Raw genomic sequence first — 26289 nt, forward strand, 5'->3', positions numbered from 1 at the left:
TTGCCCTTCTCTCAGCAGCTACCCCGTCAAGTCAATGAGCCCCGTGTCCATTTATCCTTGAAAGAGCAGGAACTTTGCGGACAGGAAATTGACAGGCTCTGTAAGAAAGGGGCCATCGAACCGGTATCCGACTGCGAGGACCAATTTGTGTCCCCCTTTTTTGTGAGGGAAAAATCTTCGGGAGGTTGGAGATTTATCCTGAACTAAAGTGTTTCAATGAGTTTATCTTCTCTCCTCATTTTTAAATGGAGGAATGGAAGACAGTAATTCGTTTGATTTCCCCGGGAGACTCTCTGGCATCCATCGACTTAGAGGATCATATCTGCTCCTGCCTATTCATCTTGAAGACAGGAAATATTTACGATTTCGCTTCCGCAATCAGCTTTTCCAATTTACCGCGTTGCCCTTCGGGCTTGCGTCGGCCTCGTATATTTTCACCAAGCTCCTAAAACCCGTAGTACAATCGCTCAGGGAGAAAGGTTTTCTTTCCGTAATTTATCTGGATGACTTCCTTCTTATAGCACAATCCTATGATCGCTGTATAGTGAACGTTTCAACAACGCTCAACCTGCTATCCGCATTCGGCTTCGTCATTAACAGACGTAAGAGTGTGCTCATACCAGCGAGCTTATGTAGGTTCTTGGGCTTTACCTTTGATACTCAGTTTCTCTATCTCCATCTTACGGGAAAAACGGATTAAGCTTCTGCACAAAACGCTTGCAGTACTCAGTCTAAGGACATGTATGATCCAATTTCTTGCGAGTTTTATCGGTTCCTTAGTTTCGGTTTGCCCGGCCGTAAAATACGGTATGTTATATATCAAACGTTTGGAGAGAGCGAAGTTTTTAGCCCTTTTTGTGGCAATTGGCAATTTTGAAGCTCAAATGATCCTACCAACTGAGATTAGAGAGGATCTGTTGTGGTAAAAAGCGGTTTTTTCTAACAGTTATCAACGTAACAACATTAGATCCGGACAATTCGCGACTGAAATATTCACGGACGCGTCCCTAATCGGCTGGGGTGCCGTCTGCAGAAAGTCGCGAACTCATGGGTTTTGATCCGCAGAGAACAAACGAAACCACATAAATTATTTGGAGCTACTAGCCGTCTTTCATGGCCTCCAATGTTTCGCGTCTCACCTGCGTGAATGTGACATCCTGTTACGAGTAAACAATACCTCACTCTCTTACATTAATCGCATGGGCTCGATTCAATTCCCTCATCTATCCGTCCTCGCCCGCACAATTTGGCATTGGTGTGAAGATCGCGATTTGTCCATTTAAGCGACATATATACCCTCGACTCTGAATCTAGAGGCAGACGCCGAATCTCGAGTAAAGACACGGAATGGACTCTTACTCAAGAATACTTTAATATAATCGATGCGAGCTTCGACCCCTTTGACATCGACTTATTCGCTGCTTCCATTAACGCGAAATGTTCTCGTTTTGTCTCTTGGCTCCCCGACCCGATAGCACACGCAGTAGACGCGTTCTCCCTAGACTGGAGTCAATTTTACTTCTACGCGTTTCTCCCATTTGTTCTTATTCTACGAGTTTTACGTAAGATTATTTCGGACGGAGCAGAGGGAATTTTGATTGTCCCACGGTGGCCGGCACAATCATGGTTCTCCCTGTTTCATCGGCTCTTTATCGGCCAACCTATTTACTTTGAACCAGACCCTACAATGTTGTCATCTCCTTTCAGCGACTCTCACCCGACGTGGACCAGGATTTCCCTGGTAGTCGCGAGGTTATCCGGCAGGCGTTCCGGAAGAGAGGAACATCACCGATGGAAATCGGGACGACGTTAGTCTCAATCACAGACTCCACAATCGCCCAATACACGAAGCCGCTTCGATTGTAGTGGCAGTTCTGCACGGAAAAGGACGTTCCTTTCCTGTCTCCGCCGTTTCCACCGGTTTTGGAATTCTTATCTGCGTGCCTTGCGAACACAGGGTCATATTCTACCCTGAACACTTACCGCTCAGCTATTTCCCTCATTTCTACAGACGAGGTGGGATCACATCCGATGGTTAAGCGATTCTTTAAAGGTGTCGCGGCCCTAAAACCACAAAAGCCGCGCTACAATTTCATCTGGGACCCATCACCATATTGCCTATTTGGCTACATTGTGTCCCTACGAGACTCTTCCTCTCGAGCTCGTATCTAAGAAATTAGTTACTCTGCTTGCTCTCACGACTGCGCAAAGAATGCAGACTCTTGCAGCCATCCAATGCTCTAATATAACGTTCTCGGATTCGATGGTCATTAGAATCCCAGCTCGTCTGAAAACTTCCGGAATTGGGAGATCTCAGCCCTTGCTAACTTTCAAACCCCTCTTGGAAAAACCTGAGCTCTGCGTTTTCGCAACACTACCTCACGATTACACGGGAGTCTCGCTGTCGCGATTGCGATTCGCTTTTCATTACCTTTCGTAAGCCTTATAATTCGGCTTCATCTCAAACATTAGGGCGTTGGGTTAAGGCAACGCTTGAGTTGGCAGGGATAGATACTTCCATATTCTCGGCGCATTCGTCATGCGTCTACCTCCTTAGCCGCAAGTGCAGGCATTAGTATTGATGAGATTCGACGCACTGCAGGTTGGAGCAAAGCATCTGATGTCTTTGCCCTATTTTACAACCGACCGATAATTCAGGATTCCTCTTTCCACGCCACTATTCTTAATGTATAATCTATTCGAAATATATAACTCTTAATATATAATTCGTAATACTTATGTCTCAACATATACCACGCTCACCAAAAAAAATCCTCACGAGTATTCACACACAACTTTACCTCGTCAATCTGTATTGACCATTTTGGCCAAATCTTAACTTTAAATATCTACGCAATTATATCCGTTTGAACGAAAACTGACGTAATTGAAGAATTGAACGAACTTGTGAAGTTCGATTGCAATTATGTGTTTTCGTTCAAACGGATACTGCCCTCCCATACCCTCCCTTGACCAGATTTGGCCGCTTTGAAATAATGACGATCGCTGCGCGCAGCGGGAAGGCCTAGAACTCTAGATATGTACTTACGTACAAGAAGAGCGCAAGCCCCGCCATGTTGGACCTAACTGCAGGTGCGCGAAATATGAACGAGATCTCTATCAACTGGCAATTTCCTATCTCGATGTCTGAATATGGATGGAACAGCATTAGGCTTTAGTTTTCGTCGTCCGTCTATTCTATTTTGCTCATATTGATCAGGAGTGAAGTGATTCTGAAACGTAATGTCATTGTACAAGTCTGTGCATTCTCTAAGAATAAAATTATATTTTCTTCTGTATCGTGATATGATATGATCTCATTATCTATTACACGGCTGCTTTTGTTAATTACATATAAATATTATGTTCAAATATCTTATAATATTGTAAAATACTGTAATTACTAGAATACCTCACACAGTCTGCTGTTGTTACTCGGTGCCAGTCTTTTCGTTCGATTCTACGAATCCATATAGTTCTACGAACAGGATCTTTTGGTAAACGGTGAAAGAGCTTTCCTGTTACCTGCTGCGAAAAGCAGTTCATTGCACAACACTGTGGCATTTTGCCCACAAAATTAACTCACATCTCACTCACGTTTTATGTTAGCTTACAAGTGACTCTGTCTTCTCATTGGACGCCAAGGTGATAGGTCCAACATGGCGGTCGAAAAGGGAAGGGAGCCAATAGGAAAATGCGGTTGTCGGCATTGCGAAGATCAAACGTTTGCGCTACTCTTGTACGTAAGTACATATCCCTACAAAAACCTTTTTTAAAAAGAAAAAATATTTACGCCAAGTATATAAAACGTATCGAACTTTCTAAAAACAGTGTAATTATAAAAAAAACAACCTTTCTAAAAAAGTGTATTATGAAAATTTATTTCTTCAAAAATATACATGAAATTAATGCAATTAGCCAAGTATATCATTATTTATTGAAAAGTGAATTGTTCACAAATGGATATGAAATCAATGCAATTTATCTAGTATTTGTTAAAAAATGGATGTTGTCAGTGCAATATCCAAAAATTATATACAAAATGCATTCACAATTAATTCAAAAATTATTTGAAACAAGTTGTATACATTCAAAAGTATATGCAACACAAACTTAACGCATCCATTGTCTCTTCACGCAAATTCTAAGTCACATAAAACGGGCTTAAACTGATTCAAATGATCAACGGAATCATAGTGAAGCAAAAAACTTGGCGTGCCCGGATCGCATTGGACATGTCTTACAAACCTCTTATAAACTTGAGTAACAGTATCTTGATTTGTACTGTATTTTGTATGGTGAGCTATTGCATCGTAATACACGCCGGGCACTCCAAGTTTTTTGCTTCACTATGATTCCGTTGATCATTTGAGTCAGTTTAAGCCCGTTTTATGATTTCATATCCAATTGTGAACAATTCACTTTTCAATAAATAATGATATACTTAGCTAATTGCATTGATTTCATGTATATTTTTGAAGAAATAAATTTTCATAATACACTTTTTTAGAAAGGTTGTTTTTTTATAATTACACTGTTTTTAGAAAGTTCGATACGTTTTATGTACTTGGCGTAAATATTTTTTCTTTTTTAAAAAAGGTTTTTGTAGTGATCTCACTCCTTTTTGTACATTTTTGAAATTTTGATAGCATAGAATTTCAATATTCAAAAAATAAATTATTATTTAGAGATTATTATTTTTATTATTAATTATTAACAGATTTACAGTTATTAATAGATTATTATTTTTCTAAAAAAAATATGTATGCACCCTTAGCATTTTGAGGCCAATGACATGTTTCAACTTTTAAATTATTTACGAAAATCCATTTTGTACCCTTAGCTCGCAACATGTTCGTGTAATGTCCATTGTTAACATTTTCACCATGATGAAAAATAGCACTGATAACTTTAAAATATGTAGATAAAATAAGTACTTCTAAGTACATCTAGGTACTTCTAAGTACTTCTAGGTACTTGGCTAGTTAACTATTGATTTCATATTTAGTTTTGATTTTTCTAAATAGGTTTTTAAACTTTTTGTTGCGTACAAGGTGGGATGTTTTATGTACTTGACGTACATTTTTTAGATATCCCAAATCCGCTTGCGCAGTCTTCTTTAGAATCGTTTGCAGTTGTTTCGTTTCGTTTGTAGTTGAACCGATATATCTAACAAATGGCAAAGGCAAATGTTACGCAATATTTTTACATTTAAACAAATGTTAATAACTTTTAAAAAGTTTCAAACTATTAAAACCCAAACCAACTAGAAACGATTTCTGAAAAAGACAGCGCAGGCGGATTCGCGATATCTTAACAAATGGCAAAGTTAGCTATTTTTTATTTAAATAAATGTTAATAATTTTTGAAAGTTCAACTACAAACGAAACAAACAACTACAAATAATTCTGAAAAAGACAGCGCAAGCGGATTCGCGATATCTCACCAAATGGCAAAGGTAGCTATTAGCTATTTTTTATTTAAACAAATGTTAATAATTTTTGAACGGTTCAACTAGAAACGATTCTGAAAAAGACAGCGTAAGCGGATTCGCGATATCTTAACAAATGGAAAAGTTAGCAATTTTTCATTTAAACAAATGTTAATTAATACCTTTTGAACAGTTCAACTACAAACGAAACAACTAGAAACAATTCTGAAAAAGACAGCGCAAGCGGATTCGAGATATCTTAACAAATGGCAAAGTTAGCTATTTTTTATTTAAACAAATGTTAATAATTTTTGAATGTTCAACTACAAACGAAACAAACAACTACAAATGATTCTGAAAAAGACAGCGCAGGCGGATTCGCGATATCTCACCAAATGGCAAAGTTAGCTATTAGCTATTTTGTATTTAAACAAATGTTAATAAGTTTTGAACGGTTCAACTACAAACACTACAAACAACTACAAATGATTCTGAAAAAGACAGCGCAAGCGGATTCGCGATATCTTAACAAATGGCAAAGTTACCTATTTTTTATTTAAACAAATGGTAATAATTTTTACAAGTTCAACTAGAAACGATTCTGAAAAAGACAGCGCAAGCGGATTCGCGATATCTTAAGAAATGGCAAAGTTAGCTATTTGTTATTTAAACAAATGTTAATAACTTTTGAACGGTTCAACTACAAACAAAACGAAACAACTACAAACAATTCTGAAAAAGACAGCGCAAGCGGATTCGCAACATCTCAACAAATAGCAAAGTTAGCTTATTGCAAATTGTTTACTTGTTTATATCTTTTAATGGATAAAACTACAAACGAAATTATTGTTACTACAAATTTAATGCTATTATTTTCTCTATTAAAAAATTAATTTTTTAAATGTCGGGTGCTAGGTTCACATAGCTGCGTCAGTCTATATTTTTTATTCAATATCTTTATTTAATAGTCAGTGTATTATTCAATATTTAGTATATCTTGTTTCAATATTCAGTGAGCACTAAAGATAGAAGACGCTCGTGTCGTGGCGAGCGTCAACTGAAATGTACTCAACGTATCAGACGCAATGTGAATTTTTCATAATCTAACGCGCCTATAATGTGAACGCACCTTGACGGACAAACTCGCTTTGCTTGTGTGCGTGCAAGCGTACGTACGTGAGTCTGAACCTAAATCTGAAAAACGGAACGTCACGAATCTAGCATACGATTACGATATCTCAGGATAGACTGCACCAATCGCGCTCGGAGTGGTTGCGATCGAAAGCTTGCATCCATATTATGTTATTAAAGTGCCGTTAGTTTTTTTACATAAGGCTTTAGTTTCTGAGATATTTTAATCGAAAGTTAGGGTGACGTGAAATTCCGGATAAGCTACTTGATAGCGCCTCGACGATGCCGCCCCAGTGCCGTGTCAAGCGGCAATTTCTCATGCGGCTATTTGTTTTTTTATGTACTTGGCGTCGCGACGCTACCGCGTCGCTTGATCAAAAATAGATATTATATATTATTATATATTATTATATTATATATTTTTTATTAATACCCTATCGCTATTCCTGGTTCCATTTTTAATAGTGATTTTCAGGAGCTGTGAAGAAGTGTGATACTTTTACGTGATGTTCATGTGAATCTTTATGTAAATCCATAATTCTTTGTCTAGGCAAATTGCTTGAATACTAACTACGCACTAACGTTCTTTAAGAAATTCCATTCCAATGGAAAAACCTTTTCCTATATATTATTAATATTAAATAAAGCCTGAAATATCAAAGGTTACTTAATACGAGAAAGAGGAAAAGGGCGGGCGGGCGAAGGGGTTCTCGGATACGGTTGGCTGACATTTTCGGAAGTTTACTGATTTATTGAAAACGTGTTGTCATGTCTTGAATACAATTAAAAGAATATGAAAAATTGCATAGAGCGAATACTTTATCTTCTTCCGTTGAATCTCCCGACTATCCTCATTACAATGTTTCCTGATTTTCTACATTTCCATTTTATAATATTCTTTTATATTTTACGAAAAGTGTGCGACGGTAAACGACAATAATTTGTAAAAAAGCTCGCAAATTGCTCGAATGCTAATTACGGACTAACGTTCTTTAAAAAATTTTATTCCAATTGAAAAACTTTTTTCTATATAAACTTATAAGTGGTATTTGGCTTATATATATATATATATATATAGATTAATATTAAATAAATTAATTAAATAATATTTAATTAATATTAAATGAAATATCAAAGTTTGTAATTTATTCCTGTTTCGTGTAATGTATAATTTCATTTTTTCAAATCATTAATTGTTACATCAATCTTCCGGCATCATCCTCACGCACACCACGTCTGACGCGCTAGAGGTGGCGATCACTGTAATCGATAATACAGTGATAGCGCAGATCTTTGTTCGATATTTGTTCATGCTATTATCATGGTCTATGATCGTCAGTCTCCCGTACTGGTGTCTACGCGTCTCACGGATTTTCACCGTAGCAGCAAGGTATTCGCTCCTTTAGCCATAAAAGGAAGAAGACAGTTTTTTAGGTATGTCGGGAAGAGAAATTTTATTGTTATATTACCATCATGAATCTGAATTATATAATAAAAGTGTTTTCATTTTTCTTGTACGTGCATGAATCGTTCGAGTAATCAGAACTGTGGATATCTTTTAATGGTGCTGACGTTCAGCACGTTAATCATTGTTTCTTGTTTCGGCCTACATATAAGACCTGTAACGAATGTTACACTTATAGGCATTGTTAATAAGTCGAAACTTATTTTGAACATCTCTTCTTTGTTCTTAATAAGGTTATTTTGTTCGAATATGATCTACATATAAGACCTGTAACGTTCCCGTGTGGCGGGCGGGCTAGAATTCCTCCACCGTATCCCCTGCGTGTCGTAAGAGGCGACTAAAAGGGAATCACATCTGCCTCTAGTACTGGCATATGGGCGTATTCGCCCCTTAAGCCATAGAAGGAGAAGGAGAAGGAAGATTTGTAACGAATGTTACGCTTACAGCAGGTACGTGCGTAATTGTAAAAACGTAATTTATTTTTATAAATTTTCTACGTTCTACATGGTAACATTAGGCAACCTGCTAATAGTTTTTTGCATTTCTGTTCTTTTATCAATGATGAGGATGATGGGCGAAGATTGATGTGAAAGGTGGATGGATGCAGAGAGAAATGTAAAGAAAAGGAGACACGCATGAGTCGCTCGATTACTGAGAATCTGTTGATACGTTATGGTAACTGTTTGCAACCTGCTAATAATTTATTGCATTTGTGTTCTGTTATTTATGATTAATTTTATAAATTTCAATACTTTTTAATTATGTTGATTAGCTGTCAATATTTTTTTATATCTACCTTCTTCATGGTAATTGTTTGCAACCTGCTAATAATTTATTGCATTTCTGTTCTTTTATCGATGATTAATTTTATAAATTTTAATACTTTTTGATTATGTTGATTAGCTGTCAATAATATTATATCTATGTTCTTCATGAGGTGGATGGATGCTGAGAGAAATCGATGATGAGGACGACAGAAGATTGATGTGAAAGTTGGATGGATGTGGAGAGAAATATAAAGATAAGGATGTGTAAAATAACTTTATTAATGACCTAGCTGACGACAATTCGGATCGAAATGGCACTACGTTTCGGCTGAAGTTCCAGCCCTTTTCAAGTGCAACGAAATTAAAGTAAGAAGTTACATTCTAAAAATTAAAACAGAACAAATGTTAACTCGCAATAAACACCACTAAAACAATATATTAAAACCGTAAAATACAAACTGGCAGAATGTAACTTGAAAATCCCCTCAGCGGTGGACAGAACACAACGACAAACTCAGACAAAGATCCATCGGTATCTGAGAGAAATCTTGTTATGAGAATCTCAACAGTCGAGACACATTTCAAACACGCATCAAAATATTATCATATATGGCAGGTAAGTTCTCAGTATCATTCTGCAAGTTAATAGTATTCGCTTGCCGTTTAATAAACAACATTTCAGCTATTTCACGTTTCTTTAGGAGACTTTCCTGGTGCAATACCTTAACTCGCGACCAATCGAAATCATGTTCATAATGTGAACGATGTTTACTAACTACTGAACATTGATCTGGTTGTTTCTTGATATCCGCTCTGTGTTCCTTAATACGTGTTTCCAACCTACGCTTCGTTTGCCCGATGTAACACGCGTCACAGTTATTACAATCAATCTTATATACGACGCACATCTTTTGCTCATTCGTTACTTTATCCTTGCCTAGTCTGATAATATTATTCAACTTATTCGGTATAGAAAAGATAGTATTAAAATTTAATTTCTTTAAGGTCTTCTCTAAAACCTCACTAACATTACCGATGCATGGAATCACAATACTTTTACTAGGACGATCCTTATCGCAAATGTCAATATTCTGATTTCGGAAACGCAGTAGTCGCAATCTTTTAAAAATATATCGGTTGACAAAGTCAATAGGATAAGAATTGTCAAGCAATATGTCTCGTACAACATCGAGATTATCCGCATGATACTGTAGGTCAGACAAACGTATCGCTCTGTCAACCAAACTATTTACGACACTAACTTTATGTTGGTTGGAATGATTCGAGAAGAAGTTGATATGTCGACCGGAAAAAGTAGGTTTCCGATACCAATTAGTCAATAATTTTTCACCCTCACGAATGACTTGAACGTCCAAAAAACTTAACGAATTATTTTTCTCCATTTCAACTGTAAACTGTAGTCGTTGGTGGTAATCATTAAAACATTGAACTACAGCACCAACCTTATCAACCGGTAAAATCGTAAATACGTCATCAACATATCTAAGATAAGTCGGTAAAGTAAAATTAAGAGAGTCAATACAAAAAGTCTCCAAGTCCTTCATTACCATGTCCGCAAGTATCGGAGATAAGGGAGAACCCATGGGAGTGCCGAAAGTTTGCTCATAAAAAATATCATTGAATTTGAAGCTAGTAGAACCTGAAACCACCTCGGGCGTATTTGAATTGATCTAAGTTAAAACAACAATTGTTTTTTATAAAACACCATCTTTTTTCTATAGATTTCATCACAAGATCAATCGGAATATTTGTAAAAAGTGATTTTACGTCCAAAGACACCAAAACAAAGTCCGGTCTGATATGCATACCCTTAATATGTTCGACAAAGGACAAACTGTCCAAAATGAACGATGGTGGCTTTTTTTATTTAAAGTTTTTGGAACATAAAGATAAGGAGATACGCATGAGTCATTGGATTAATGAGAATCTGTGGATACGATTTAATGGTGCACGTTAATGATTGTTCCTTGTTTCAGCCTACATAACATCTGTAACGAATGTTACGCTTACTGCAGGTACGTGTGTAATTGTAAAATGTAAATTAATTTCATAACTTTTATATTTACGTTCTTCATGGTAACTGTTCGTAACCTGCTAATAATTTATTGTACTACTGTTCTTTTACTTTATTGCATTTCTGTTGTTTTATCGATGAGTAATTTGATAAATTTTATATCTATGTTATTCATGGTGACTGTTCGCAACCTGCTAATAATTTACTGTATTTCTCTTCTTTTATCGATGTTTTATATCTATGTTCTTCATGGTGACTGCTTGCAACATGCTAATAGTTTAATACATTTGTTCTTTTATCGATGATTAATTTTTTATAACCTTTAATACTTTTTGATTATGTTGATAGCTGTCAATAAGTTTCTCATATGTGTGTATGAATATTTATGAGATATAAAACATATCTGTATTGTTAAAACTGGATTGCAATAAGAGTAATTATACCCTGCCTGCAGATACGTTTCAAGTACGTCATGTAGACGTGAACAAGACCTAGTGACGTCGTAGTGATGTGGTTGTCACGTACGTTGCTATCAGGGTAATTACTCTGTTTTGTTTTATATAAATGTTTTCAAACGAGTATGCCTTATCGTTCTGTTATCGTAGGTAGTATTTCCTATGTAGAATCCAAATATGCAAATTTTATAGGGTGTTCCATTTGAAATTATGGAGTTACATCCTTCCCATGGCCTTACCGCCCATCCCTCTTAAATTTAAAGCGGAGGCGACTTTATGCTTATGCAGTTAACGAGGCCTGGTAGCATGCGGTAGCATTTTGTCTCACTGTTGCCCGGGCAAATTGAGTCGAGCATTCTACGAAATGCACGAAATCTGGCATCACTGCGTATATGCTGTCTTGTATTTTTGGCGCATGCGGAAAAACGTAGCTGCTGCCATCTTGACGAAAAGAACGAAGTGTACAAACGACGATAATGATAACGACGTTTCTTTATTGAAAATTGCCAATTTCAGATTTTGCATCGTCATATCTGTGCTCGTAGGGCACATAGAAGAAAAATGAAAACATTTGGCCAATACATATAAGTAATATATGTTTAAACAGGTTTTTTTTCAAATTAAGACATTACTTCAGATCGTCAGGAAATATTATATTAGTCATATAGTTTAAATAATTGTTTGTTTCAAATTGGTTGAGTAAGTCTTAAAGTAAGTCTTTTTTCTTTTATTTTTCTGTCTATTTTCTTTCTATTTCTCTCTCTATTCTTTTTCTATTGTTCTTTCGCTTTTTCTATTATCCCTTTGTTTCTATTTTTACATTTTATTTTATTTACTCTCTTTCTCTCCCCTTCTCTTTCTTTCTGTATATTTCTAGTCTTTTCTGTCTAAGTTTTTTTAATTTCATTTTTTTTATTTAAGTTAAGTATATATATACAAGGATACAAGGTCGCTTTGCGCCCGTATATATACAAGTATACAAGGTCGCTTTGCGCCCGTATATATACAAGGATCGCTTTGCGCCCGTATATATACATACAAGGATACAAGGTCACTTTGCACCCATACAAGGTTGATGAGAGTTAAAGAAGTGTTGCATAGTTCCAAAAAAATTTGTAAAGGAATTTAAAATGTCCCGAAAAGCAAGGGACGTTATTTTAATGCCTGTAGAAAAAAATATAATTACCAGAGGCGAATGGCTTAGCGATATACATATAAATAATTTCCAACGACTTTTACAAAGTTGTTCAGATTATAGACCTGTTGATACAGTTCTAATACAGCATCCTGATTCAATTGAAGCCATACCGAGAAATAGAAAGCATATTCAGATACTACATAGTTCGTTGGGAGGAGGACATTGAGTATGTTGTTATTATGATACAAAAAACATATTTATTTACGATTCTTTAAATAATAAAATGTTACATGGACATCATAAACAATTCTTAACAAAATTATTCCCAACACATGACTTTGTAAAATATCCTGTCAAATTTCCTACTGTGCAAAGTCAACCCAATGGTAGTGATTGCGGTGTTTTCGCAATAGCTTTTGCAGTTTCATTGTTATTTAACATTAAACCAGAAAAAGTAAGGTATGATCACAGGTTAATGCGTTTGCATTTAATAAAAATTTTTGAGACAAATATTATTGAGCATTTTCCTCAAGATTTAAAATATGGCGTTCCTCAGAATGTGCTTCCATTAGCAGTGATAAGAGCAAGAGAAATTGAAGCGGCCGGTATACGTATAAAACGCCAATATGAAAAAGAATACGACATATTGAATCAATTACAAGAAAATCACAATTCTCAGCAATGTATGCATAATTTGGAAAAGAATCATGCTAAGAGGAAAGAGCAGTATCTACAAAATTTAGAATATAATCGTGCTGAAAAGCGGCGTCGATATAAACAGGATTTAGAGAATAATCATGCTCAACAGCGGCGTCAATATAATAAGAATTTAGTAAAAGGACGTGCGCAAAAACGAAAACGTTATTTCACAAATTCTAAACGTGAACGAGAAAGACAAAAAGAATTATCTTCTGATCGTAAGTGGCTTTATAATAAGCGATATTATCAGAAAAGAAAGTCTAATTCGATACTTGAAAAGAAAAATTATATTGTCGAAAATATTTGTAAAAAATATGTCAAGATTCGAGCGAGGAATTTTATAAAAATTCGCGATTCTCCGGAAGTATTCGTAAAAAATATTTTAGACAAGCTCAATATTACAGATTGCAGCAAAGGTTATATTGAAAAAAGATTAGAAGTTGAAAAAGTCATACGCTGGTGTATGCATCTAAGAGACAGCTATATTCGTAATATACATAAAATGTTAACTCTGCTTAAAAACAAATCTGTTCAGAGATGTTGGAGATTCTGTCGATTTTGGATTGGATAGACGGGTTGATTCTTAAAATTCTGAGCGTTACACAACAACTTGAGATTTATTAGAGTAAAGTGCCCGCTATCCGCTTGTTCGTTCGAACTCGAGACAAGGAATGACTACCGTTTCCGCGGAACGTAGGCCCTAATCCACGAATTCGATAAACATGTTTGTGAGTAACAGAGCGAACGAAGACAAAGACTTGTCATGAGGGTACGCTGTGTATATGTACATGTGACTGTCTAGTGTAGCGGTCTTATTTTCGAGGTCTATTCCTTAAAGTTCGATGTGTCACCGAATTGTAGGAACATACCGCCCGCCTGGGCATTGCGGAGTCGATGCCGACATAGGGTTTTAATAATAATTACAGAAGTAATACGAGGCCTAATCGCAAGTTAACGTAGGTTGCGCGATTCATCATAGCATGGTAGGATATAGGCTCTCATGCGTCAGAATTTCATATACATTACAAGATAGTTTGTAAATGCCGGAACGAGGTGGACGGCACATGCAAATAAACACCGAAGATGATTAATAAACGAGTAGCGGCGCGGAACTAACGAATCGTATGATTAGTCTGGAGTCGGAAGCGGGCATAGTTTCACAATTGGTCGTTTAAAAACGGAATCGGCCGTGCGAACTGTAGCAACGCGTATCAGTCCGTCGGCGCCGGCGTACGTCTGGATGATGCGTCCCAATAACCACTTGGAGGGCGGAAGGCGGTCATCGATGAGTAAGACGAGCGAGCCAACCATGATTTGCCGAGAGGGATGCTTCCATTTCGATACTGCTTGGAGGCGTTGGAGATACTCGCGGGACCATCTCGTCCAGAATCGATCAATCGTTTGTCGCAAGCTTTGCCAGCGTGAGAGCCTCGATGTCGGTACATGTTCTAAGGAGGGCTCCAGTAACGTGGCTAGTAAACTACCTATAAGGAAATGAGCAGGCGTTAACGCTTCAACATCGGAAGGATCGTCAGATAACGGACACGTGGACGAGAATTCAATATCGCCTCGATTTGGATGAGGAGAGTCGAGAATTCCTCATACGTGAGGAGTGATTCCCCAATCAGTCGTCGTAGGTGGAATTTGGTACTCTTGACGGCGGCCTCCCACTTGCCGCCGAAATGAGGGGCAGCAGGAGGATTGAATCGTCACTCCGTCCCGTTGGATGCGAGAGCATTGGCGATGTCCGACAACTCCTGCGAGGCGATGGTGAACATGCGGCGTAACTCCGCATCTGCGCCGATAAAATTGGTCCCGCAGTCGCTGGTCAGTGATGCGCAAATTCCACGGCGACCTGTAAACCGTTTGAAAGCGGCGATAAACCCTTGCGTCGAATAATCGGTTGCCAATTCTAGGTGCATAGCCGATGAGGAGAAGCAGACGAATAATACAAGGAATGCCTTGTCAGTGCGGTTACCGCGACCTCGCCAGGTTTTAAGCTAGAAAGACCCGGCATAATCGACTCCAGCGTGGAGGAATGGTCGTGCTGGGACGACCCGAGTGGACGGAAGTTGACCCATCATTTCCTTGGCTGCGGCGGCTCGGTATCGGGTGCACCTTACACATCGTCGTACGTAGGAATTCACGGGTACTCGTCCGCCCAGAATCCAGTACCGTTGGCGGAGCACCGTGAGCATCAATTGAGTTCCACCATGTAATGTGCGAGCATGTACATCGGCGAGCAACAGGCGAGATAGCGTTGATTCTTTTGGCAACAAGATCGGGTGTTTGGTGTCGGGATCGAGTTGTACATTACGGAGCCGACCGCCCCACCCTTATGATTCCCTCGTTGTCCAAGAACGGGGTGAGACGAAGTAGGGGATGCGATCGAGAGAGAGCCGACCCGCGTGATAGTTGCTTCAATTCCTCGGCAAAATATTCGCTCTGAGTTTGCTTCACCCAGAAGGTTTCAGCCGCCAGAAGTTCCGAGGGCGTAAGCGCGAAGTTGCTGGCGACCGGTTGCCGCTTAAATCAAATTAATGATCGCTTGAGCCAGGCAGTGATTCGGAGTAAGCGCGTTAATCGTGAGTATCGATCGATGAGATCCCAGGCGGCGGCCCGTTGTGTTGCGGTGGCGTTAGCGGTAACGGACCGTTCCTCCAGTTGATGTGTAGAAGGAATTGGAGGCGACATGATCGGCCACCGTTCATGACTCTGGGATAACCAAGGTGGGCCTGTAAACCACAGTGGGTGGGTAAGCAGCTGCGTTGGAGAAATGCCCCGTGACGCACAATCAGCCGGATTTTCGCGGCCTGCGATGTGTCGCCATCGAGCAGCGGGAGCGAGCTCGTGAATGAGTGCGACTCGATTGGCTATAAACTCCTTCCATCTTGATGGGCATCCATGAACCCACGCCAGTACGACGCTCGAGTCAACCCACAGGTTAACCGAGGCTGATTCTAATTTGAGTGCCATTTGGACGCGAACAAGTAACCGTGCTAAGAGAACCGCAGCGCTGAGTTCGAGACGCGGAATGGTGTTCTTCTTGATGGGCGCGACACGGCTCTTCGCTGCCACGATTGCGATGCTAACCCCGGCCGAGGTCGTAACGCGTAAATAAATGACGGCGCCCATAGCTTGTTGGGAGGCATCCGAGAAACCGTGGAGTTCGACAGTTAGGTTCGTTGAGGACGTGCCGAGCCAGCGCGGGATGGTGATTGACATTGTCTCGAGTTCTTCCTCGAATTCGCGCCACCGATCGGCGAACTCATCTGAGAGGGGCTCATCCCACTCCACCTTAATTCGCCACAGCTCCTGCATAAATAATTTAGCGACGATCGTGACGGGTGAGATCCAACCTGTCATATGAAATATGCTCAATCCGGTGACTCCGGTGAAATACTATGCGGGCTTGATGAACTCCGCGTGGCAGCGTGTTACTCCGGCTTGGATGTCAGAAGGGATGGTGCGCAGATGAGTTGGTGTTTGTTACAAGTGAAGTCACACACAATAAATAATAGAAAATACTTTATGACTGGATAGCTCTGTGTATATTATATAGTCTTTCATGTAGGACAGATCGTCACAGACTGATTTGCTACGTGGCTCGACAATACAAAAGGCCGAATCATACGGAACACGCACGCCGCCGAACGTGTGTTTACATATATTAGCGAATATTTTGGCGCATACATTAAAATGATCGATATCCGATTAAACAACCTAAATACATATTAATATGTTAACACAACCCAACGGGTCGAACAATTGTGCGATTCGCGAAAGTACCGTTCGCTTTGTGATATGAAGAGAGGCCGCCTTGAAGCGCGGTCTCAATACGAAAATATCACCCGACGGGTCCCACGAGAGTCCGAGGGCACGCGCGAATGACTCATCGTGGAATTCGCGAGGAGCGGGGGCCGCGTGACGGCGAGAGTCGATATCCGCAAGCACGGCTTGGTCATTCGACGCCCATTTTTGGAGCGTGAATCCGCCCGCCTTGAGGAGCTGATCTAATTGCGATGCTTTTGTGCGGGCATGCGAAAGCGTGTCGGCACCGGAAAGGGCGTCGTCGACGTACATCTCCTCCAGAAGGATGAGAACTGCGTCTGGATAATGATCGCCTTCGTCGTACGCGAGTTGTTTTATGAAACGTATCGCAGCAAATGCAGAGAAGGTTAGCCCGTATGTTACCGTGTTGAGCTGAAAGATAATCGACGGTCCACTAGCGCTCCAGAGTATTTGCTGAAATCGTCGATCCTCCTGATGCACCAAGATTTGTCGGTACATTTTCTCGTCGGCACAGAAGGCGTAGGCGTGCCGACGCCATCGAAGTAGCACGTCAAACAGTTCCTGCTGTTGTTTCGGGCCTATGTGTAGGCAGTCGTTTAACGAATATCCGGTGTTGGTTCGGCTGGACCCGTTGAATACGACTCGCAATTTCGTGGTCGTGCTTCCTTCCTTTAACACTCCGTGATGCGGAATGAAATAGCCGGACTCCGAATCTGAAACGGTGGTGCCGACCCGAGTCATGTGTGCGAGGGCCTCATACTCTTGTAAGAAATCGTTATATAATCGGGCGAGATCAGCGTCCGATTCGAGGCGACGTTGTAATCGTCGGAGCATGTGGCACGCCGTAGAGTACGAGGAACCGAGGAGGCCTCGGAGTCCGAAAGGGCAACTGTACCACATAGCGGCCTGATGCGTCGCGTGAGTGCGTGTTGCGAAAATGCCGTTCGCACTGTTCTTCATCGGCGGTGAGTCGCGCGGCCTGGGACGAGGGAACTTCCTCCTGAGTCCAGAAGCGGCACAGTATCTCGTTGAGCTCGTGATCGAGATTTCCATTGAAGGTTCGCTGACACGATACGGTGCGGGGTACAATGTCAGCGGGCGGACCGGCGGGCCCAGAGACTACCCAACCGAGCATCGTATTTCGCGCGCTTGGTTGATGTGGATCTCCGTGCCGGAGCGCGTCCGGTCCAGGTCGCAGAAGGCGCGCGTAGACGTCAGCTCCGAGGATTAAATCGATTTTGCCTGGATGAACGAAGTTCGGGTCAGCGAATGACAGGCCAGCGATATGGTTTCACGCAGCGTCGGCGATCGGAGTAGCCGGGATGCAACCGGTTAACTTAGATAGCACGTGTGTGTACACGTCGACTTCTTCGGTATCATTAGGTATCAAACGAATGCGTATGAGCAGCGCTCCGCGAGTGAATCCTGCAGGTCGTGCACCGATCCCCAGGATTGGTATCGTCGCGCGCTGTCGAGTAATTCTAAGCGATTGTGTGGTGGATTCGCTTATGAAAGAGAGTTCAGATCCTTGATCTAACAGAGCGCGGGCCGAGATGCATTGCCCTTGCGGAGAGATTATGTGAACCTGAGCAGTGGCGAGGATCGTCGTAGATTGTCCGATACCGGAGTGGCTCAAAACGTTCGCAGAATTTACCGGCGTCGCATTCGGTGCAGAAGCAGTTGTGGAAGGGGCGCTATTGCCCGACGGATTAGCGGGGCCGGCGCTATGCAAAAGCGAGTGATGATATCCGTTACAAACGTGACATCGTTTCGCGGTACGGCAATCACTGATTTTGTGTGGGCCTAGACAATTGAAGCATAATTTCTTGATGTTGACGAAGTCTCGCCGTTCCGCGATGGATTTTGCAGAAAAGGCGGGGCAACGCGAGACGTAGTGCGCTTCATTACAGCAGATGCACTTGTTCGTAGTGGCGGTGAGCGACCGAATTCCAGCCTTCGAATTAGTGCTCGGTTTCGAGGGCTTTTCCGCGCGTGACGCGACCATTTCGAGTGCCCGGGTACAACCGTCCAAGAAGACTTCGAGCTGACGGAACGTAGCCGGTTTCGTGGAGCTTCCCTGATGTAGCTCTCATACCTCGCGTGAGTCCGCATCCAATCGATTCGCGATGAAGTACACGACGAAGTAGTCCCAAAGTTCGTTCGTCGTGCCGAGTGGCTGTAATCCGCCCATGGTTTCTTTCACCATCGCAACGAGTTCCTTTAGGTCGTCAGCGGATTTTCGAGTCAACGGTTTGACCCGGAATAATTGATCGAAGTACGCGGTAATGAGTATGCGGGAATTCTCGTACCAATCCACTAACACGTCCCACGCTCGAACAAAATTGTCGCCGGTAACGTTGAAATTCGCAATACGTTTGGCGGCTTCTTCCGACAGATTGTTCTTTAGATAATGCAGTTTTTCCACCGGCGCGATCGGAGTTATCAGTGATCATTGAGGTGAACAGATCACGGAATGCGGGTCACGAATTGTACTCGCCGGAGAACTTGGGCAACGTGATCTTAGGCAAGGCCCGAGTGACTGCATTACGAGCTATGGTCGACGTACTTAACGAGTCCGACGGCACGGACTCATCGCTCAATTGTTGCCGCATTATTAAGAGCGCGTCTTTGTTCTCGAAATAGGAACTCTCACACTCCGCGTAATGATCGTTGGCAAAATAATCGAGCGATTTGAACTCCTCTGTTTGTGCCGCGATTAAGGTTGCATGCGTGTTTCGGAATGTTTTCCAGCTACTGTCGAGATATTCGATTCGTGCGTTAATCGATGAAGGGGTTATCTTATCCTTACCGCCCTTCTTGAAGTCGTCGATGACGCGGCTGATCCGGTAGCGGAGTCTGCCTGAGTCCGGATGGTAGCTTCCAACTTGAACATGATGATTCAGCGGAGAGAGGAACGGGCTTTTGCCAGAGACTTGAGTGAAGCACGCACAGATGCATACGAGTGATGATAACTGAGGCGACCGAGATATGATAAGCGCGATGGAATCCGTAACGTTGCGAAGAGACTGGTAAACCGTCACGAATCCGGCTCGAAGGACCAGAATGTTCAGAGATGTTGGAGATTCTGTCGATTTTGGATTGGATGGACGGGTTGATTCTTAAAATTCTGAGCGTTACACAACAACTTGAGATTTATTAGAGTAAAGTGCCCGCTATCCGCTTGTTCGTTCGAACTCGAGACACAGAATGACCACCGTTTTCGTGGAAGGTAGGCCCTAATCCGCGAATTCGATAAACATGTTTGTGAGTAACAGAGCGAACGAAGACAAAGACTTGTCATGAGGGTACGCTGTGTATATGTACATGTGACTGTCTAGTGTAGCAGTCTTATTTTCGAGGTTTATTCCTTAAAGTTCGATGTGTCACCGAATTGTAGGAACAAAATCAGAAACATGTTTGACTGTTGTTGCAGAATGTTCTACAGTTGATGACAAATTACGTGCGCTGTGTGGCATATCTAGACATACAGCTTCCTCCGAAAATTATTTTGTTGATTCTGCTTATCACGATATAATTTCATCTGAAGTCAATATAACGAAACCTTTAATAATAAATATGAAAGGACAGACTGAAAATGTATTACTCTTGATGGAAGCAAGAGCAAAAAAATCATGGTTATGCAGTTCCTTATGTAAAATTAATAATCCGCTTCTAATTTTCCGATATCAAAAACTTCTAGAAGCTATAAATATGTGTACTTTAAAGAACGTATCAAAACTCATGCAAAATATTTATGAATGTACTGTGAAAACTTCAAATGATAAATTAGGCCATGCGCATAGCTGTTATATTGATTTAAATCTTTGTAAAGCGATGTCTGTTCCAATGCAGTTATTATCGCCTCATTTCCCCAAAGTAAGAAATATTAAACGTTTTATATATCAACTTAAGAATTTTTATCAAAAATTATTGTATTTGGACGAAGCATTATATTCTGCTGATTTGAGTATATTAAATGAAATTGTAACTTCAGCACAAGAAAAAGCAGATATGTATAAGCATCAGCAAACTGAAATAATTTTGAGTGATGATATTATTTCTAAATATCATAATGCATTTACGGTTTTGAAAAAACGTTCACTGGACACACCGCAGTATATTTGTATATCGTGTCAGAGACTTTGTTATAAAAGAAATGTTTCTAAAATTAGTACAAAACTTCAAAAAACACAGAGAGATAATCCAATTTGGAAAGATTTGATGGCATATGTAGAGCAACAAAAAATTAATCTGCAATACATATGTCATTATTGTAATGGGAAATTTCGTAAGGGTTTGATGCCTGCTACTGCATTTTAAATAATCTCTCTGTTAATGATGTACCTGAAGTAATATCGTCTCTTAATGAATTTGAGAAGTTGCTTATACAAAGAGCTAAAGCTTTTCAAACTGTTGTTAAAATGGGAATAGTTGCTAATAAGAAAATACCTAAAAGACAAAAGATACAAAAAGTTAAAAGTAGAACATTTCATTTATCACTTCCTTTACAACAGACTTTGAATAAATTATGTTCTAACACTGATCCAATAAACCTAAATCACGAATTTATTTTACTTCGAAATGTTCCAACTAAATAAAAAATTATTTGGGAAGATTTAGTGGATATTAAAAAAGTATTCGAAGCTCTAACATGGTTGAAAAATAATAACCCTTTATATTCTAAAATTGTACTGCCCGAAAGTCACGATAAATTATTTTTAGGAAATTTGGATGATGTGGAATTTGAAATGCAAGAAACAGAAAATGATGTAGAAGTTACATTAGATGACCAACGCAAGGCAATGCTGACTCAAAAAGATAAAGATGATAGTTATTACGAGCACTATACTATAATTCCTCTACATGAAAATAAAGAAAATGAAACTGCGTGTACCACATATCAAGTGGTAAAAATTGAAGATTTACCCTTGGATAATCGTGAAAAAAATTTGGATGTGATGTGTTTTCCACATTTATTCGTAAAAGGTCATAATGGCCAATGTGATGAAAGTAGACCGGTGAAACTTCAGGCATATAAATTTATTAAATGTCTTTTGACATCTATGGATTCGCGATTTAGAGTAGAACCCCAATACATGTTTTTCGAGTTAAATAGGGCGAATATTCGTCAGTTACGTCGTGAAATTTATCATAAATTGAATATACCTGATGCAAAGAGTCGTTACACGGCTGCGGAATGTTTAGATGCTATATCGAAAGAAATTTTGGAGTCCGACTTAAGTACAATATTTTCTTCACTTCGAAATACGGAACAATATTGACGTAGACCGAGAAGTGATTTGTCTTGTATGACACAACATTACGGACCTGCGACATGGTTTCTAACATTAAGTCCTAATGAATGGCTATGGGACGATTTAGGTGAATATATTCGTGAAGTAAATGGATGGCAAAACTCTTCATTGAGTACCAGTGCACTTGTTGCTAAAGATCCTGTATCAACGTCGAGATTTCTTGATAATATATTTCGAGCAATGCTTGATTTTCTTTGTTCCAAAGATTGTCCGATCGGTGAAGTAACACACTATTTTTGGCGACGAGAATATCAAGGTAGAGGTATACAAGATTTCCATTTACTAATTTGGATTAAAGATGCACCGATTTTCGGTGAATCTTCTATTGAAGAAGTCTCTAACTTTATTTCACAATACATAAGCTGCAAACTGCCAGATGAAAATATTTCGCTATTATTGTACAGAAGCGTTGATACGCATCAACAACACAAACATAATGATTATTGTCTACGTTCTAAAAAAGTAGGACGTAAAGTTGTTCGTAGGTGTCGGTTTGGATTTCCTCGTCCCGTTACTGAAACACTAAATATGAGAGATGTGCCAACTGTAATAGCAGGTAGAAAACAAAACATAAAAGCAGATTGTACGATCTTCCTCGAACAAATAATGAAGTCAATATTAATGATTATAATCCTGTTATTCTTACTGCATGGGAAGGAAATATGGATATACAATTTATTGGTGAAAAATCGACATTATTCACTTGGTACGTTACCAAATATTTGAATAAAGCAGCAAAAAGTGAGTTATCTGATTTTGATCTTGCCAATTGTAAGAATGATAAAAATAAATCATTGGCAAGTGCTCTATGGAATTTTGGTTTACGATCCATAAGCAATAGAGAATGTGGAGCTCTTGAAGCTGCTGATACGTTGCTAGGTATTCCTTTATATGGGACTGATCGCAATACGCCGATTAAATGGTTAGATGTTAATGTAATACGGCAGAGGAAATTAAAAAATCGTAAAGAAATTGAAGCTCTTGATGGTGAATCTACAGATATATTTCATCCATTTTTAGTAGATAATTATTATCCGAATAGACCGGAAGAATTAGAATCTGTATCTCTTTATGAATTCGCACAATGGTATGATATCACGACAATCGAACCGCGAAATAATATTATTGAATACTATAAAATAGATAATAGTCATTACCTTAAACGGCGTCAACGTGGATGTCTTATTAATCATTATAAACATAATGTTAATAATCGACCGGAAGAATATTTCTTTTCATTACTGCTTATGTTTAAACCATGGCGGAAATTAGAGGATCTTAGAGATAGTTGTGATACTTATGCGGAATCATTTCATAAAGTAAAACTGCATCTTACGGAGGCATTGCAATACCATGAAAAGCTAGAAGAATTAAAAAAAGCATTTGAAACTGCGCAAGAGTTAGTTCGGCAATTACTAGATGAAGAATTACAAAAAAACGTGTCTCAGGATGACCCTGACAATCCGATAGGCGTTCAAAATATAGAAGCTGGTGAAGCAATGCAAGATTTTAGAGATCTTGGCAATAAAATAGATAAGACAATTAATGTTTCTCAAATGATAGCACAATTAAATACGGATCAAAAGGAACATTCGATAGAGTCATTGATACTATAAGGTCAGATAATTCGATATTACGATTGTATGTTAGCGGAGAAGGTGGAACTGGAAAGAGTTTCTTAATTAAAACAATTAAGTGTTGGATAAAACAATATCTCAATAAAGATACCGCTATAGCAGCACCTACTGGCATAGCAGCGTTTAATATAGACGGTTTGACAGTTCATAGATTGCTTCAATTACCTGTTGAACATGGTCTTACTCCAAACTATAAACAATTGTCTGATCATGTGTTAAAAGTTTTACGAGCAGATCTCAAGGATGTTGCTCTTTTTGTGATTGATGAAGTGTCAATGATATCTAATTTGCCTTTAATGTATATACATCTTCGATTGTCTGAAATATTTAATACCAATGATTGTGAAGACGGTTGGTTCGGTCGAAAGCACATTCTTTTATTTGGCGATCTGCTTCAATTACCTCCTTTACATGAAGATCCTATTTTTGTACGATTACCAAATGACAAAATTAATAAATGTGTGGGTTCTTTAACTGCTGTTAATTTATGGACTACATTATTTGATTATGATGAGTTGACGATCAATATGCGTCAGCAAGGGGATGACTCTTATCGACAGTTGTTGTCAAGAATTCGTATTGGTTTATTGACAAAGTCTGATTGCGAGATTCTTGAAAATCGAAAAATATCGTTTAAAGGTGATTCTTTTGAATCTAGATTAAACAAATTATGTAATTTTATTAATGATTTTCCGTTGGACATTGTTTGTTTATTGCCTACTAGTCATATGTGTGATGTTCTTAATGCTGCAATGTTAAACCGCATTGCTTCGAAAGAGATATTATTAATTGCCCAAGACACGATTGACTGTATACCATATGTGAGAAAGAAAGTATCAAAAGTGTTATCGAATAATGATGATGATAATTCTAAAACTGCTGGACTTTCAAAAGAAATTGCAATTAAGATTGGAGCAAAAGTTATGATAAGGCGTAATATTGATGCTACCTTAGGTCTTGTGAATGGTACAATTGCTAAGGTAATTTCAGTTGTACAAGATACGTCTACCGGTGATGTAGAAAAAATAAAGCTTCTTTTACCATCAGGATTAGAATATTTAATTGAAAGAGTGAGCGTTAAATTTCAAGTGGTGAATAGAGCGTTTGTTACTAGAAAACATTTTCCATTGTGTCTGAGTTATGGAATCACTATTCATAAAAGTTAAGGATTGAGCTTACAAAGTGCTATTATGGACATAGGCAACTCTATATTTAATTGTGGTCAAGTTTATGTTGCATTATCACGAGTAACGTCTCTAGAAGGGTTGCATTTAATTAACTATGATCCTTCGTCAGTAACAGCTGATAAAAAAGCTATTAGGGAATATAATCGACTAAGAAATAAGTACAAACAAGAAGCAGAAGTAATTACTGTTGCAAAAGAACGCTATCGCAAAGTGAAAGATGTTCAATGGGCATTGTCAAAAGTTTTTGCTTCAATTCAAGAGAATTGTCAAAATCAAAAATTACGGCAAAATGTTGCTTGGGTTTTACATGGCTTACAAAATACAGACAATGTTTCGTGTTATGCAAATGCAGCATTACAATGTCTAATGCATTTAAGTCCTATTAGAAAACAATTGGTGAAGTGTAATAACTCAGATGTTTTAAGAATGTTGATGCATCGATATGAAAATGGAATGTGCAATTTGAATACATATGCAGTACGGCAATATTTAGGAGAACCGTTTTCAATAAATGTAAAACGTGATGTATTCGAGTTTCTTACAATCCTGTGCACTAAATATGATTGCATAAGACAACTGGTAGAGCATCAAGTAACTTTTACTAGTCGATGTAAATCTTGTGATTATACAAAGGAATTTACTTGTAAGGATGTAGTTATTTCAATACCTATTAACAATTTGGGAAAAAAAGCTATACTCTTAATGATTTATTAAATGTTACATTTTCACGTTGGTGTGAATCAGATGGGTCATGCGAACAGTGTACAGGAAATGCTATTTTGTTTAAGAACGAATTAACGGTAACGACAGATATAGTTATTATTCGTTTAGTATTATTTTCATCCCAAGATGATAAAATGGTGAAAGCAATACGTAAATTTAATATATGTACTATTCCTACAACTAAAGTTTTAATAGCTGGACAAATGTATAAGCTTATAAATGCTATATTTCATAGTGGTTTATGTATTGAGGATGGTCATTACACGAGTATATGTAGAGAAGGAATGTCTAGTAATTGGACTGAAGCTGATGATGCACAAATTAAAAAAACACAATGGCCTAGAGGTGTTAAAGATATTTATATATTATTCTTACAAAAACTTGATAGTAAATAAATATATTTAACGTATTTTAATAAAAATCTGATTGACATTTAATTATAAATACTTTCACCATTTTTACATACATCTGTTTATGGCATTCATCTCCTCATATATTATAAAAAAGAACGATA

At 38.9% G+C, this 26289-nt stretch overlaps 2 protein-coding genes across 2 annotated transcripts; one reads left to right on the forward strand and one right to left on the reverse strand.

Moving 5' to 3' along the window:
• Positions 1–15653: 15653 nt before the first annotated feature.
• On the reverse strand, positions 15654–17813 carry LOC105274815. The gene is made up of 2 exons (XM_011331254.2): positions 16973–17813; positions 15654–16480 (listed from the first exon to the last, which is right to left on the reverse strand). The coding sequence occupies exons 1-2, from the start codon at positions 17811–17813 to the stop codon at positions 15654–15656; spliced, it is 1668 nt and encodes a 555-aa protein (XP_011329556.2).
• Positions 17814–20120: 2307 nt separating this feature from the next.
• LOC113561591 lies at positions 20121–26105 on the forward strand. The gene is given in 5 exon segments (XM_026968099.1): positions 20121–20142; positions 21636–22154; positions 22964–23215; positions 23501–23719; positions 23779–26105. Coding segments are annotated over 5 exon segments (3000 nt in total). The 3' UTR covers positions 25767–26105.
• Positions 26106–26289: the final 184 nt, after the last annotated feature.

This window comes from Ooceraea biroi, chromosome 3 (assembly GCF_003672135.1).
Source record: "Ooceraea biroi isolate clonal line C1 chromosome 3, Obir_v5.4, whole genome shotgun sequence".
In the NCBI taxonomy this organism is placed as follows: Eukaryota; Metazoa; Arthropoda; class Insecta; order Hymenoptera; family Formicidae; genus Ooceraea; species Ooceraea biroi.